This window comes from Pelecanus crispus, chromosome 7 (assembly GCF_030463565.1).
Source record: "Pelecanus crispus isolate bPelCri1 chromosome 7, bPelCri1.pri, whole genome shotgun sequence".
NCBI lineage: Eukaryota > Metazoa > Chordata > Aves > Pelecaniformes > Pelecanidae > Pelecanus > Pelecanus crispus.
In genome coordinates, this window is record NC_134649.1 from 44,372,859 (window position 1) to 44,390,239 (window position 17,381).

General features: G+C 50.9%; 1 protein-coding gene across 1 annotated transcript in view; it reads right to left on the bottom strand.

Moving 5' to 3' along the window:
• LRIG1 (leucine rich repeats and immunoglobulin like domains 1) overlaps nt 1–11,193 on the bottom strand; it is a 92,420-nt gene extending 81,227 nt beyond the window's left edge. Inside the window, 3 exon segments of the mRNA XM_075713566.1 lie at nt 10,526–10,899; nt 10,902–11,090; nt 11,092–11,193. Coding sequence (XP_075569681.1) covers nt 10,526–10,899; nt 10,902–11,090; nt 11,092–11,193 — 665 coding nt within the window.
• Nucleotides 11,194–17,381: the final 6,188 nt, after the last annotated feature.

Sequence of the window (17,381 nt, forward strand, 5' to 3'; positions counted from 1 at the left end):
CACTTGAGACACAAGTGCTAGAAACCATGAAAGAGAAACACTGTAGTAAACAGCTTGGGCTATTTGGCATCTCCCAAGGATGCCGCCCAGCTGTATGGCTCTGCCCTCTCCCCACACTTGCTATAAAGCCCAGACCCCACGAGCAGGCAGGAGCCCCAGGCAGCTGTCCCTGCCCTGCCATTGTGCCGCCGGGGAGCAGGGAGATGATGACACCCAGGACCACTGCTTCCCATCCATGGCCGATTGCTCAACACCCATCAGGCCACAAAGGCATCTTCTTCCTGGAAACTCTGCTCCAAGAGGGGAGCAGCGAGTCACCAAAAACCATTCCCAGCTGTGGCCATGGCAGTCACAACAGCTTGCTGCTTTGGCTGAGACACTCCCCCACCACATGGGTGGCACTGCTTCATACACAGAGAAATGATCATGCCAGTCCCCAAAGAGGCCAGGATTCGGGAACAATTCATGGGGTAACACAGCACCAAACCCTCCACTCCTACCTACGGGTGTTTGCTAATGCCAGCACCATCCCAGCAAGACTCTGAACCTCTCCTTCAGCAGCCTCCTAACAGAGGTCAGGAGCACAGCACTCAGCAGAGCTGTGTCTCACAGCTGGGTCTCCATTATCTGCTTTTCCTGCAGGCATGGTTTAATGGCACTGCTCTCCCCCACAGGGATTCCTTGATGTCTCATACAGGATAATCTCACACTGCTTCCCTTCCCTTGGTGGGGATACTGGCACAGCCACTCTCCCCAGCCTGGTGCCTATGAGAGAAGTAGGCATTTCAAATTTGAGTTCACTCCTCAAACTGAAGTTGGCCAAGGGCATCAAAAGCTCTGGGGGAAGAACAGACACACACACCATCGCACAGCCTCCTTTTTCTCAGGAAACCTGGGTAAGAAGCAGTACCTGCCTCAGAAAGATTATTAAAGCCAACTGCTGTTTCAAGTAGACAGTATAAGCCAAACAGATCCTGTCAGATCTGTACGGCTTTCTGTCCAAGGAGATTAACTCAAAGATCAGTACACGTCTCTACTGGTAAGGTTGGCAAGAATGAAACCAGAGCCACTGGAAGGGGTTCAGCTCACAACAAAATCAAAAGCCAAGTAACTTTTCCTGCTATAAGAGGAAGAGTTCATTCATCTGCTCTTATGAACAGAGTCATCCAAACCCCTTAAATTCACCAAATCTCAACAGCTTTTGGGTGGTGATCATCTCAGTAACAAAGGCTGGAAAGTGGGAAGGTGGATACACAAGAGGTTTACAACGATGTAAAACAATAAAGACAGCACAACTCTCGCAAATGCTTCCAAATCAGAGGTCTAAAAATATGCACTATTTACTGATTTAATACAGCATGTGTGCCCTAGTTCAGAAATAATCCAAAGGTGTTTGAAGGCCAGGAATTCTGACTTAGAAGACTTTAAGGAGGAAAAAGGAGGAAGAGTTGTTTATAAGCTAACCATAGATAGGAACAGTACAAAAATATGCTTAGTAAAGGAAAAGTGGAAAGTATTATGACACCTTTCAAAATAAAACATCATATGGTTGTTTAAATCTCCTAAACCCAGAGAAGTCTCCCCATTTTGCCAAAACAAATGAAATACAAGTGTGGATCTGACTCTGCCCCTTGGTTCGGAAGGGGACAAAGGTTTATGGCAAGTTACACAGACAAACAGAGCATGGGATGCTCTCCTGGCTCGCCGGCAAGGACAGACCACAGGCAGCAGAGAGACAAGCACCAGCCAACCACCCCATGCCAGCAGCACTTGGCATTTCTGCACTGCCCGTGCCCTTGCCACCACCAGACAGGTGTGGGAGTGATGAAGTAACTGAGCATGAGAAGGGGATGAGGGTGGGGAGCTTCCAGGTGCCACCCAGATCATCAAGAGATACCTCCTCACCAAATGACAGAGAGGTCACCACTGACATTGGCCACACACAGATCCCTGCCATACTGCCTGTCCCCATGTCTCCTTCAGGCTGCAAAGCCCGATGAGAAAGGAGGCAACCCTGTGGCTCCCTGCACCTTCCACCTCAAAGCAACCACCTTGTATGGGGAAGAGCCAAGTTACCTGTTCACAGACCAGGCTGCTGCAGGAACAGCCCATGCCGCCCAGACTGCTGGAGGATATTTTTTAGGTCTGCACTAAAGGAAAGCTACTGGTGCTTTTTCACAGCTCTCAAACCTGGGTGGACCACAGCTGACTGAGACACAGCAAAAAGCAAGCAAAGGCTGCACCCTGGGCAGTGGCAGTGGAGAGCTAGCTCCAGCCTCCCCCCGTGCATGCAGTGGAAGAAGGAGAGGCACCAGTGTTTGGACAACTGGAACACATTTAGGGGGCAATTTTTCACAGGGCCTCCAGCCAGGCTGTTTCCTACAATAGTCATTTTATTTCCCATGATACAACCCACAGACCAGCAGCTCCCCATCCACGAGGTCTCCCACCACCCCACCCTTATGGGGACATCACCCACAGCAAGCCCCACCAGCGGGACACCTACACACCTGGGACACCTCCAGCATCACATCCTTAAATGCAACCAGAAGATGACGCCCACTAAACCTGCCATCTCCATCTGAGTATCTTCCACCAAGCCCCGGGCACATCCGGTTCAACACCTTCAACCCCGGTACCCATCTGCACCGGTGATCAAAGAGCACCAGCCGAGCACCGCCGCACACGCTGCGAGCACCAGCCCACTGGCCAGCCGTCACTTTTGAGAAGTATTTTCTAGACGATAGATAACATGGAAAACCTGTGTTTATATTGGCACACGGCAGGCTAAAACAGACTTTAAGTGCAGTTATAAAACAGCCTGGTCTACACCGGCTAGGCAAAACGTGTTTCAAACTTGCAGGGCAGTATTTGGAGGGAGGCTTGTTAGTAGCTGGTGTTGACGGTAAACTCTTCAGGGCAGAGGAGTATTCACAGCACTGAAAGACAACAGGGTCCCATCCTGGCAGGTGCCCATCCCAAAAGCACAGGCTTTGGGCAACCAGGGAGACACACATCAGTGGTGAGGATGGATCCATGTCCCTATGTGTGGGGAAGCAGCAAAGCCCCGACTTTGCATTTTGCATGTCTCATTTCCTTCTTGCACCTGAGGGTTTGTCCTGCATTTCTGCAGCGAGTAAAAGCCTGCCAACTGGAGGGGGTGGTCTAGGGGGAAAAAAAAAAATCTCATTTCAAGATTTCACAGCCAAATTTCCACTGAACTCAATGGATGCGTTTTCTGATCAGAAAGGATTCATCTAAAGAATAGGTGCCTTCAACAAAAGGGAAACATTTGTGATACACAGCCTGTATAGGGCAATAGGGTTTACAGGAAATGCGTTTAAGACTGCAGCTCTGCAGATTTCCAAAATCAATGAGATTGCCCCAGGGGTCCAAAAAAAAAGACACCAAAGGAAAATGCACAAAGGTTACTGCCTCATTATGAAGAGCAATATGAAGAGTATCTATTCCTCCCCCCCCACCCCCCAAAAAAACATGGCAAATTCTCTTGCACACAAAACTTCAGCTTCACAAGAAAGCTCTAGCCAGCTAATGCATTTTAAATGCAACTTGTGCACGACACAGGAGTATGTGTTTTATAAATGTGTAGCTCTGTGCAAAGCTATTCCATTGTAAAGGGTCTCTAATACTTTTCCTGCTGAAATCCACGCAAAGCCGCTGCAGCAAACTACGAAACTGCCATGCCAAGTGCAAATAACCACTCATCTTGCCTACATGTCCAGCATGGCTAACACTAATAAAAACCAGTGAGATAGCTACGGTTTGAGACCCATGCTTCAATCCTTACTCAAACTGAAAATGCAACCACACAGAAGTGAACCATGCTCCTGGAATTGGATGCACCACATCACTAAGTCTTGAGGGGTGCCCCCAAAATAGCAGGGCCTGCTTCTAGACTTCACAAAAATTATACGGTTGCAGCTTCAGACACAGCATGCTGAAAATGTGACGGAGCGTAACATATTGCATATGTTGTGGTCCTGCTCCAAAGCTGGAAGAGGCTGGGGTTGAAGGACTCGGGCTGCAGTGCAGGACTTGGTTAACTATTAACGGATGACTCAGCTACAATAATAATAAGTATTTCGTGTTCTGTGCTAGCACAACGGCATTGTGGTCCTTGACTTAGGTCCCTATGCATGGCAGAAAAAAAACTTCTTTGCACATTATTTAATAGCTGGACATACCAGGAAAGATTGTTTATTCATCCTTTGGTTTCTTCCTGAGCCTCATGCTCTGCTCCTTCCTTCACGTGCCACTAAAAACCAGCAAGGGACCTCAGATGAAAGCTGCCAGCCAGCACCCAGCCTCCCAGGCTTGCATGAAACCACAGCCCAGACCGAGGGGCTGTGTTTACTCACTAAAGCCATGCTCTATGCTAAATCACTCCCCTCGCCCTGAACGAGGTGCTAATTCCTGCCCAGCCCCAGTCCCCCAGAGCTGATGAACCTGGTGCCTGGATTTTCTGCAGATTGCTCTTCCCAGCAGCATTAGGCTAAATTATCTCTACTCCATTCACCCGCATGACCCCATCCAGCTCCACATTGCAAAACAAGGGAGTCACACTTGGCAATTAGGTTAGCAGCACAAAATGATTATGTTAAAAGCTGATGAGCTGAGCTAACTCAATCCAAGGTGTCTCGCAGGGCAGCCAACAAGATCAATTAAAAGCCCTGCAGCCCTAATTGAGAGTTTCTGGGTGTGGTTGACATACAAGTCAGGGACAATACACAAGTTCTCAGAGCTGGCTACTGAGAAATGAGAGCCATCAGCCAGTTTTGAGGCCACTCAGACTTCAAGACAAAACTTTAACCCCTCTTCAAGAGATCAAAGCAACCAGAAACCAGAGGCAGGCATTGCTTGGGCACGACTGAAGCCCCATCCCAGCAAGGTGCTTCTGCATCTGCCTAAATCCCCATCAGAGACAAGACTCCAGCAACAGCTTAACTTTAAGCAGGGAAGTGAAATCTCACCCATGCTCAAGGAAGCATTTAAGTACCTGAAGTGCTCTGTTGAAGTGTCTTGGCTCCAAACATATCAGTTTACCACCTCTAGCCTCTTGATGCCAGCAAGCTAAGGGGGAAAGCAATCAACCTCACATTTGCTCCTTCATCCCTTAAACTCCAAGCAGCAACTCCTGCAAGGCTCAGCCACCCCCAAACCTTACATCCGCAGAACTGCAGAGCGGTTTGCACAAGCAAAGAAAAAAAAATATTAAGCTGTATCTAACACATAATAATGGTTGATTTTCCTAGAGAACAATTGATGGTGTGTTCATTTTTTTGGCTGCCTACTGAGATGCTCGTTCCCCTGCCCTGGGAATTTTCCCTCCGCAGCTCTTCCTCCCCCAGCTCCCAGACCATCCGTTCTCCCCTTTTCAAACTGCACCCATTGTAAGTGGCACTGAATATTAACACAGCCCATTGAGCGCTTGCTCCTTTTGTATGGGACCCCTGCGTTTCAAATTGCAGTCGCTGCGGAGAGGAAAAGCCTCCAAGTGATTAAATGCCATGAAGTTTCTTAAAAGGAGAGGGGAATATGCAGAGGAGGCTGAGGGGGTCCTAGAGCCTTTCACTTGAAGCCAGGGGCTTCTGCAAGAGCCAGAAAGGCTTCTTGGTGGGGATGTTTTATCCCATTCAGGCTTCATTATGAATCTCACATGCATTTCTAATCCTAGTCTGATGGAGATAATTTCTGCCCCAGCTGTGGCTCGGTCAGGGATTAAGATGAGAAGATCAGACAGCAGTTGCAAAGGGCTTGCTGTTAGCTGCTGTTCTCCAGTAAGCACCAATAAATATCGCGGCATGCTGAGGGTGGTCAGCGAATCCACCGACACATGTTCACAGGAAGGGTGGATTTATTTGCAAGCGCGTGTATTTATTTGTGCATAAGCAGCAGGCCCGGAGAGGCACTGCTTTGAGGAGAGGCTTTGCTGTTACCCCACCAGGACCAAGCTCCAGATGAGCAACTGCGAGCCCGCGGGGTGCAGAGCCGTCCCGCAGCCGCAGGGCTGGAGACCTTCCCCGAGCAAGGCCACTGCTGAGGATGCTCCAGGAAGCACCAAACCCCAGCGCGTCATTACAAGCTGAGCACGATTTCTTGTACATGCACCACCAGCTCCCAGCACTGTCCCACTTGGGCAGGAAGCCTTCCCTCAGACCACCAGCCAGGAGAGAGCTGCTGGTTTTGCAGAATTTCTTTGGGTTTCCACTCCCTTTCCCCAGAATGAGGGAGGGGGACCAGCCACCTGCACCGACCCACATCCCCCTCTCCCAAGCCATCCTTCCAAGCCCAGCAGCCCCCCAGGCAGTCAGCACACGGTGAGGGCTCCGCAGCTGCACGGGGCCAGGCGCCACAAGCCCAGGGTGACGATTACTTAATCTTTGTTCCATTATTTCAGCAGGGCTGGAAGTGGGACGTGTAGGGGAGGAACTGCCAGCAGCACTCCCTGCTCCCGGCACCATCAGCAGGAGAGTCCCCCTCACCGCCTTCTCTCCCAGCATCTGCAGAGGGGCATGAGTTACTCCAGAGCCCAAGAACAACCAATGTCCATCTCCAGAGAACACCATGCGCGCAGGCAGCGGCACCGCCAGTTTTCTGCAGAGCCCCACTCTGCTCTACCAAGTAAGCAAAGAAGCTAGCCTAACATGAGAGCAGAGCAACAGGACTGGCACATTAAAACCCCAGTTTAGCAAGAAATCTGAGTTAATAGGTAATTTTGAGCACAAACATTCAGTTTTGTTGCCTTCAAAGTCTCTTTGTGTGCATACACTCGAGCACAGCAAGAATCCGCTCCTGAACTAGGGTTCAAATGCACTTCCAGGCCCTAAAACCATTGGCAGGCACCCACAGGGCTTTGAAAAGCAGCCAGACGCTTTGCCCAGCTCTCTCCGGAGAGCAGCAGCACGGTGCGAACAGCCGGCATCCAGGCAGCTGGTGCCTCAGGGCAGCTTACCCACACAGCCAGACCCCAGGGCCTCCCTGGGAAGCCAAGCACAGCTCAGCCCAGCTCTCCTGGGCACCGTCAAGGACTGCGCCTTGTCCCCAGACACGCCAAGCACACGTCGACCCAGAGGCAGGAGGGTCTGCGCACAGATGCCCAGCATCCCAAAAACTTCCCTTAGTCATTTGGGTCAAAAAACCACACTACACATCTGTTTAAAATAAAACCTTTCATTCCTCCAGACCTTACCAGCAATGAATTAGCTATCCAACTGCATTTCCACAGCTCCAAAGCCTTCTCACGATTAGAATTTGTACCCAAGATACTACAGCTCTAAAGGAAAAAAAAACCCTCTCTTATACATGATGCCTACAAGAAATCTTTCTTTTACCACTCCTCAAAAATGAAGATGCATGGAAAGACAGAAACAGAGGACGCAGGGCATGTGCCACGTCACCAACACCGCTGGAGCCCTGCGCCCGGCTTTGCTGGGCACAAAGCATTTTGTACTTAAGCTTGGCCCTAAAGTTTATGCCACATATTACACTCTGATGTAAAAATAAACTTCAGACTTGAACACCAGAAGACATGAAGCATCTCCAGCAGCTTTGAAGTAAGACACTGCAAAGGAGTCCTGCACAGCAGAGTTTGATTTTCCCGGCATCCCCCACAGACCAGGGGGTTTTCACAGCGGCTGGGTGTTGCAGCTCCTGCGCGGATGGTATGGCTCACGCCGGAGTGTCGCAACGTGCGCTGCGCAGGGCTGCTCAGCCTGCGAGTCCTGCACACTTGTATAACTGGCATGCAGTATTGAGCTGCCTGCTGCTTTTAAGAAAAAACAGCAAAACATCTGTGCCACACTGCATTAACTGTGAGCAACCGCAGCGCGCCAGCCTTTCTGCATATCAGTTATGCCTTCTGAAGGCTACGGAGAAAAATTACAACTCCAAGCTCTACTGCCAACAGAGAAATAACAATAGTTTCAAAAGATCCCAATGCTTTCCCTCAGTACTGATAGTCCTGTTGACAAAATACGCGGCACAATTAAGTCTGTTCCAGAACCCTCCCCAGTGTGCCGAGCCACATTTCCAACCCTGCAAACAAAAGCTTTATCTCCAACACACTGAAAACAGACTCCGAGCACTGCTTCAGCTTTGTGGTAGAAAAGATAAACTACTAGGGGAGGATTTTTCAATAGCACTTTAACAAAGTTAAAGCACAGCCACCCCAAGTCACTAAAAACAGGATTTATCTTGTCTCCTATTAGCGATAGAACACGCCCGAGCTTATCACCCCGGGGAAGCAGACACCTTTGGTGGGGGACGCAGCCTGCCCAGAAGTGACAGGAGACGAGGGATGTGCAGCTCCAACATCGCCCATCTCACCCCGGTTTACATCTGGGGGGACCCGCACATCGGCCCGGGGCTGCTGCAAACCTTCACGCTTGCCTTCTGCTTCTTTAAAAGGGCATGTTAAAAAAAGTGACTGAGATAGTTGCATAGAGACAACTTTTCTCCAGTGCATGCTGCTTTTATAGAGGACTTTAAACAACTAGAAAATTAGTTAACGATTTTCTGCACCAGAAATTAGCATTTATGATCCCACCAAGCATGAAAAACATACTTCAGTTTTGTGTCCCTAAGCTGAAGTGATTAGAAACAATATTACTTTAAAAACAAAATGTCGTAAATGTCTGCTTCTTATATTAGTTATGAGGAGGGAAAGAAACCCATAGTTTTGCATTGTCAGACGTGAAAGCCATCGCAAATTTCCACTTCAGCTAATTCTTTGGTTAGTTTAGAATTTACAAAACGACAAACCACATTCTGCCTAAGTGGTTAAAAGATCCAACAGCCCACAGGTCCGTAGCAGTAGATTTATACATGCTATTACTTCACCAATAAAATTTAAACTGAAGACACTCAAAAATCTGTTCCATATGAAAAAGACACTCCTGGGTATTAGCACTCCCCAAAACACAACAATAAATTTCTTCAGACTAGGCTATTAATGCATTTCTCTGCGTGAACAAAGATACACTGTCCTATTTTAAGAAGTGCCATGGGGATGCCGGAATTACGCCAAGAAGACTAAAAACTTGCCCTGAAAGGTGTCTAAGGCTGAAGGTAGGATCTCACAGAGCAACAGGTGAACGGGATGAGTCAGGGTTTTAATGCAGAGGCCACACGTTCCTCTCTGTACAACACCCGATAATTTCATGTAAAACAAGGCATTTCTGCAGCCAAAAGTGCATAACACCAGGAGAACCTGACAAACCTCCAATAATTCTTCTTAATAAGGATCTGGGTGATCTCCAGCAGCACTTCAGTGACCACTCTCCTGGCAGAGCTGAGGAGTATCTATGACAAGATTCAACAGTCTGTGAGTCTGCCGGGCCTTTTGGCTGTTTGAACAGAAGAGCCGAGGCACTTTTCCCTCTCCCCTTCTAGATCCTTATTTCCCCAGGGTTAGCTAATAGTTGAGGACACCTATTTTTACAAGTTTATGAGCACACGGACGCACTCTCAGTCCTCCTGCAATGTCACTGTCAAATGAATTGAGCTGTCAAAGCCGAGCACACTCTCCCCCCAAAATCTCCCGTGCTTCACACATCTGATGTTGTACTTCAGATCTTACCAGGTCGGAGCAGCAGCAGCAGCGCTCGGCGCTTACACAACCGGAGCAAACCCGCCGCGCTTTACGGGAAATGGAAATCACACCGTCCTGCACTTGGGCATGTACCTGAAGACTTTAAAACACCCTTCTAGGGAAAAAACCAGCCACAGGGCTGTACCAGCCACCAGGTGCTGGGCTATACGCCCAGCTGCCATCTGGGACATACGATACACCGCAGGTTAGTAACTCCGATAGATGGACAAGAACCGAGGGAACGGCAGCCAGCCACACGGCTGCGATGGGAAACCACCACCTGGTTTTTCCTAAAGCACCCCAACGGCACCACAACAGCCCGCGACCCCGCTGCGACCCGCGCTCGCTGCCTCGCCGGCTTTCGCACCTGAACAGTCGAAGGCTCGAAAGGCCAAAAGGGCGAGCGCAAGCCCCAGCGCTGGGGTCCGTATTTGGGCAGCCGGGTGCAAGGGCACGATGCTGGGCACGGCGCGGGGCCGGGGCGCGCCCCGCTTTGGAGCCCGCTTTGGCCGGGCGTGGGCTGGATGTCCTAATAAGGATTCGGGAGCCCGAGCTGGCCCTTATCTCCAGCAGATCCCATCGCTGGAGACCAAACCCGCTCCCGGCTCTTCTTCCTCCGAGCCACCCGTACGGCGGGGAGGGAGCCCCAGCCCGGCCAGCGACCGCCGAGCTCCCCCCGCCCGGGCCCAGCACCGCCCCCGCATCACCGGAGAAGCTTCCCACCGGCGCAGCTCAGCGCCTGTAAGGCGGCAGAGACCGCTCTGCTTTAAAAAAAATAGCAATAACCTGAGGTTTGGGGCTCTTCTTTTGGTTTGGAGGTTTTTTAAGGCCCCCCCCTCCCCCCGCGGCGCACCCGGCTGCCCAAACCCCCGCCTCGCCCCCAGCCCCGTCCCGCGGGTCCCGCCCGGTACTCACACGTGCCGCGGCCAGCGGGGCAGGTCCCGGGGCAGGGCGGGCAGCGCCAGCCCGCCGCAGCTCAGCAGCTCCCCGCCGCAGGCACAGCCGGCGGGGCAGCCGGCGGCGGCCGAGCCCAGCAGCCCCAGCAGCAGCAGCGCCGCCGCCGCCCCGCCGCCCGCCCGTGACGGCACCGCCATTTTGTATCCGGCACCGGGGAAGGTCCGAGGCGGGAGGAGGCGGCAGGAGCGGCCCCGGCGCGGAGCGCAGCGGTAACGCCGCGGGGCCCCGCGAGCGCTCAGCGCCGCTCCGCCGCCCGCAGCATCGCCTCGGCCGCCGGCGGCGGCGGCGCGGCCCCGCCGGGAGGTCACGGCACCGGCATCCACCCCGCCGGCGGGCAGGCGGGCACCGCCGGGCGGGTCGGCTCCGCGTCCCCGCCGCGGGAAGCGCCTCCTCCTCCTTCACGCCGCACGGCTCCGGCCCGGCGGCCGCTGGAGCTCCCCCTCCTCGGCGCGCTCCCGCGGGGCTGAGAGCCGGTGCGACCGCCGCGCTGCTCCCGCTCCGCCGCCGGCCCGGCCCGGCCCGCCCCGGCCCCGCCGCTCCCCGCCCGGCCCGAGCGCCGCTCGCCGCGGACCCACGTTGGCGACACCGCAACATGTAGCCGCGCCGCCCCCCGCGCGTCCGCCCATTGGCTGGCGGGCGTCCTCCGGCGGGCCCGCGCGCGTCGCCATTGGTCGGGAGGCCCCCCCCCGGCGCGGCGCCGCGGCGCCCCATTGATGCCGGCGGCCTGTCAATCAGGGGCGCCGGGGCCCGCCCCCCTTTCCCACTCCAGGTGTGAACGCGGGCGGCCACCGCCCCCCCCGCGCTGCTCTTCTTAAAGGGGCCGCGCCCGCTCTCCTCGCTCCCCGCCCCGCCACGGGGAAAGCGATTTAAAAATCTCCCTCCTGTAGATGTGGACAATCTGCTGCAAGACCAGGGCCTGGGGGGGGGTCCCCCACACCCCGGTGTGCCCCTTCCCCAGACGCCGCGAAGCGGCTGTGGGGCCGCATGCCCCGCCACGAGCCAGTCGTAAGAATGGATTCATTATTCACGCGCGTTTCGGACCAAACTTAAGTGGCGCATCCCGCTTCCCAAATTTACCCCTATTTTTGAAAGCCCAGCGCACACCAGATGTCAGGGAGCGCACAGTCCAAAACGGGTGGAAGCACGACTCATTAGACAGCTGCAGCAAGATCGTTACGGGCAAAATTAATCTTAGTGCATCGATACACTCCAAAGGTTGAATTTCGAGGCTGCTCCTGAGCTTAGTGGAGAGCATCCAACTGGCTTTGTGGTCAAGTTTGGATGTAGCTGGCATGGCATTTAGGGGAGGAAGCTCTTGGGCTCAGTGCACCCATGGCAGGTGGGCATGCGGTTTAACCCCTCGCATCAGCCCAGCCTTGCACCAGGAGTGACATGGGGAGAACAAGTTGTGGTATTTTAGGAAGAGAAACACATACCGCAGCCCGATCCTGCCTCCAGTACCTTTGATTAGATTTCCATCTTTCTGCTGCAGATTATTCCCCAGCGCGGGGACGGAGCCGTATTTTCTTTTCGTAATAGGACGGGGCATTGCACCGCGGGATGCCTTGATCACGCTGCTCATCTTCTGAGGGTGGCGTATCTCTTCATGTAAAACAGCAGGCACCTTCAGGTTTGTTCAGTGGCACCCAAGCTGTACAAACATGCCACCTCCTGAAAGGCGGCAAACCTGGGTTGGTGGCACCTAGAGAACAGAGCCGGTCAGCTGAATCAGAAACCGGGTGCGACGTCGAATCTGCTGGTAAGCCCAACCGAACGAGTGGGTTTGGCCCATGGGTTCCCCGCAGGCTGCAAAAGCCCCGTGTCAAAGCCTGGAATGTCTCTTCCCTACGTGGGACTCGGAGTTTTGGCAGCCCCCCACCTCTCGCGAGGAGCATGAAGTCACGTCTGCTCGCCATACCCATGCGTGGGAACCCGCAGCATGGAGAAGCGCCGCGTTGAAGCATCATCATCAACTGGCGGAAGAGGAATGGAGGCGACAGGCCAGCCTTTCACAGTGACGAAGAGTTGGGGCTTTTTAAGGCTAGGCTTCGGTATTCCTGCCTGTGGTCCCAAAACCAGGCAAACACCTCGCGAGACCCTTCTCTTCTATGTGACTGGTGATCACGATGATGAAATGCTACTTTCATGATTTGAGGGAAGGTGTGGGAGGAGGCACATTTTTGGAAGCTATCACTTTGGATGAGGATTTTCTCTTCTCCTGCCTATTCTCCTTCTTTTCGTCTACATTTCTTACAGATTCATCAATGGAGCAATTAATTTCATCTGACATAATGCACAGGGATCTTCTAGGTTACGTGGCCAGCTGCCTGCCACAGACAGCAACCAAGTCATCTGCTGGACCCGAGAGCAATGTGGGGGGGCCGTACCGCAGCCCCCGTGCCTCCTGGCTACTTCGGTTTCTGGGATCTGCATGTGCAACTGGTGAAAAGATACACAGACAAAAATCATCCCTAAGAGACATCAGAAAAAGGGAAGGAAGTCTGGCAAGTCCTGAGGGAGGAAGGTTTAGCTTCGGAAGATGACATGGTTATAAGTGTAAAAACTGGGTTTATTGATGGGGGCAACATCTTGCTCCAGGATGAAGAGTTTATGATTTCAGCGTCCCCACCTGAAAGCTCGACCACAAAGTGCAAGAAGCAGTGTTAGCTATTACTGGCACAGCATTTCCCTGTTCTTCCCTACGTACTCTTGACAGTCCACCTGCACAGCAACTGTTTGGCCTTTGGGACAGCTTTGAACGTATCAGATTGCAGAGATTAACGACAAATGGGAAAACTCAATCTCTGCAAAAACTCAAAACTGCAAAAGCTCCTCCCTGCTCAGCACTGGGGCGACCAGGACCTTCAGGCATCCCATCCCACCGAGTCACACCTTCCCGGGGACCAAACACCCGGCGTGCCGAGCCCGGGCGATGCTCACCGGTGTTGGTGCTCTTGGCAACGTGCCGGGACCCCCGCTCTCCCCCCGCCGCGCACGGCCTCGCGCTGGGTCCCCGGTGACAAGCACACCTTTCAGCGCAGACACTGCAGATGCTGTGTGGGCCAGCCCTAAATCCTTCTGGGAAGAATCAATAGACATTATTTATAGACAGGAGCTGTCACTAGGTAAAACTTGGGGTTTAGGCTTTTGTTACACCAAGGCAGGGGGGGAGGGATAAAAAAAAATCACATTATTGTGGCTTGGGGTCTTATTCTCTAGAACTGGAGAAAACAGGAGAATGGCTTAGGTTTATTCCTCTCATCTGTTTGAAAACTGCAAATTAAGAGCAGGAGCTCCTGTCCCTGGGGAAGGGAACCTGAGGCAGGAAGGGTAGATGTATTACAGAAAATAGTGCAGTCATACAAATATATAGCCAATTAAAAAATATGTCTAGTTTTTCAATGTGGAAAACCCAAAGTTTAAGGCACTTTTATGGAGTGGATTTCTCTTGTCCAATGGGGAAGGCATCATGAAAATAAGAAATGTTTGGTTCTATTAGTGTTTTCAACTCTGACACCCAAGCTTTTTAATTACTTTTAGTAATTACTTTTAATACTTTTTTAATTATTCTTGCAAGCCCTGCCCTCAAACCCCACTGATTTAATTTCACCCATTCAGTGCAGGACTTTCACCTCGCACCGTGTGACTCCTGTCACAACGCCCGTCCCAAAAGCACCTCCTCTGTTCCCCTGCCCCGTGACAAGGATGAGAGGCCAGCCATGGGGTTTCCCATGGAGCGAGAGATCCAAAAGCCTTAGATAACCTTTTAAAAAAAGATACTGAAAGAAGCTCTCCTGGAAACCTGTCTGAATCACCTCACATTTGCACAGGATCACCGTGCACTGAAAATAATTCAGCGAGGGCAGTTGGTAGGAAAGGAGACTGTTCTCACAGTCGCACTCGTCCTCCTACCCAAGTCCGTGCCTTTGCTAGAGAGGAGCCTGTGTACAGCATGGAGGATGTTTCTTCCTCAAACCTCATTAAAACTAATTAAATAGCTTACAAAAGTATTTATGAAAACAAATTTTAAAATGGCAAAGGCATGCCAACAAGGAAGATATTTCTAATTCTGCCGGTGTCTTTTTGCGGATTTGGAGTCGGTTCAGAAGCGCACACTTGGAAGGTAATTGCTGACAGCATGCAGAATCCATCAAGCTATAATTAACACTCTACTATTATTCTAATTGCCTCACTCAAGCTTCTGTGTTTTTTAATTGTAGACCAATTTGCCAATAGAGAATTTAATTGCAATACATATTTTATACATTTTGGGACAAAGTACCATTATTTCCACTTCAGCAAAAATGTTCCTCAGTTTTTAATAGCTTGCTTTATTCTTTTCTAGGACTTTTTTTTGCCCGATAAAGGAATTTGATTGCACCCTCTTGTGAAATTAGTAATGATATAATATACAGGAGTGCCTGGAGGCTTCAGTTTGGATCATGATTCTATTAAGCTAGGAACTGTACATACATGTAGCAAGACACAGCCCTGAGGAGCTTGAAATCTAAACAGAGAAGACGAACTGAGGTGAGAACAGAAGTATTATCCCTATTTTACAGCTGGGGAACCGGAGCCCCAGATGACTCACCTTAGGCGACCCTGCGCACCTGGGGTGCAGCCAGGAGCTCACACGAGCCCTCAACGCAGGGCACCCTTCGTCTTTAACATGAACTTATTTTCTGTCTCCTGGTTCCCGCAAAAGAATCTCTATGTGGCTTGATTTGCAAGCGAAACCTTCTGAATAACTTATACCCATCTAGGATCCACAGTCACTTTTCATAAATGCCTTGGCTTTCAGAGCGAGACCCAGCGTTGAACAGGAGCCCCGGTGAGGCTGCAGAGTACCCCAGCAGATGTGACATGCTGGACGGAGGACGATAGCAATGCTGTCAGGCTTTGTGAGGGATGTGTTTGACTTCTCCTGGGGCAGGCTGAAGGTTGGAGGCAGTGAAACAGAAAAGGATGGGCTTTAGCTCACGCTGACCATCCTCGCATTTGACAATTTTCCTTCAGTGCAGCTTGGTGCTTCTATTTGCAGAGCCACAAATCTCTCTGTAACAATGTTTATCTTCTTGTAATAGTGCTCAGGTTGTCTTTCTACCCAACGCCAATGGTGCTGAGATTTGCAAAATGTCTGATACCCATGGCTACAATCCCTTATATTGTCACCCTGGTGCATTGATGTGTCAATCAATATTATTATGGTGACAAATGCTTAAAAAGGTTACAGGAGGTGTGTTGTGGGGACAGCGTACAAGATCACAGTGATTACTCAGCACAACGACAGTCACATTTATACATTGCTAACAGGGGTCTTTGGTATCAGTTGCTCATGGCAAGCTGCATGGTTTGGCTCCCAGCATCCATGTTGCAAGAGATGGTTTCTCTGGTATGACCAGATCAACCAAAGCATCTGCATTCCAGAGGTTTATTAGTTGATCTGGTTACACCAGATCTGCAAAGACAATTTTATGGCATTTTGCCACCCAAAGCTGGTGTCTGTCTCTCCTGGATCCCAACCCTGCTCCTCAGAGCTCGTTTTGTTGGAACAACCCGCAAGACGTATGACGTGATCCAAAAGTGCCTAGCAGTAATGATTAACGATAACATCACTTCTCACTGCTGTAATGGGTGAAGCTAATTCAGCTTAGCAGGAGGCAGCATATGACAGTGAGAACTAAAGGAAGAGATGATCAAGTCAAGCTTCAGTATAGGGTCACTAGCAGTGCTGACGTGAAAGTTCAGCTTGGGCTCAAACTCCAAAGAGTTTGCCTTGCAATGACACATAAGCCTTTTCTTCTCTTAAAATTAGAGACCAGTGCTTGAACTCTGGTCCTCCAGGAACATAAAGTCTTTGATCAAGACCAGATCAAGCTTCATTAATGTGAAAGTTCACTCAAGTAGCTGCTGTCATTTCATTTTTCACAGGCAATGATTTAAATTGCTTTCCCAGCCTGGGACTGGCACAGGCAGTTAGCAAAAAATGGTGCAAATAGCTAGATCCAATTAACTAAATCCATGTTCTGTCACAACATTGCCACCTCTGATCCTTTTATTTTCCCCTCCCAAAGAAGTTGTTTTAGAACTGTTGTATAAAAGATGTGTATTTGTCTCATAGTTTTTAAAGTAGACTATCAGAAGAGTAATTTACTGTCGAGACAGAAGGGGGAGAGAAAGCAGGCTGTTAGCACTAGAATATTGCCTGCCATTTGGATGGGCAAAATGCATGACAAGAGAGAGGGTTTGGATGTAAATCTGTGGTACTCGAACCTGGAGCTTACACTCAGTTGCTTAAAAGCATGTTTTTGTAGACAAGGCCATGGACTAATTCCAAGAGCAGGAAGAAAGCTGGTAGACCTGAAGTCTGAACACCGTCTGTCTGCTTGGATCACATATTTCAGCACGACATTACTCTCCCCTAATCATGCTTGAGATCCAAAATCCAGAAGTTTCCCCGAGCCCAGGGAGAGATTTGGCCCTGTGCACGAGCTGGCAGATATCAGGGTTTGCTCTTCAGATCTGGGCTTGGACTCAGATCTGTGCCGAGCCTCCAACAGCAAGAGCAGAGCTGGAGAGGCAGCTATTCCCGACAGTGACTAGCACTAATAGTGTTTATGCTATGAAGAGCGCTATTAACTGGCATAATAACTGTAATTATATGGTGTAACTTCTTTTCGTTGCTTTCACCTCTAGGCTGAGATGGAAGCGTGAAGTTCTTGCAGCCCCAGAGGTATGTGTTAGATGAAATCATGCAAGTGGAGCAAAGAAGCTGGAATCCAGCTACAGCTAAAATAAAAGCCACCTGCCCCTG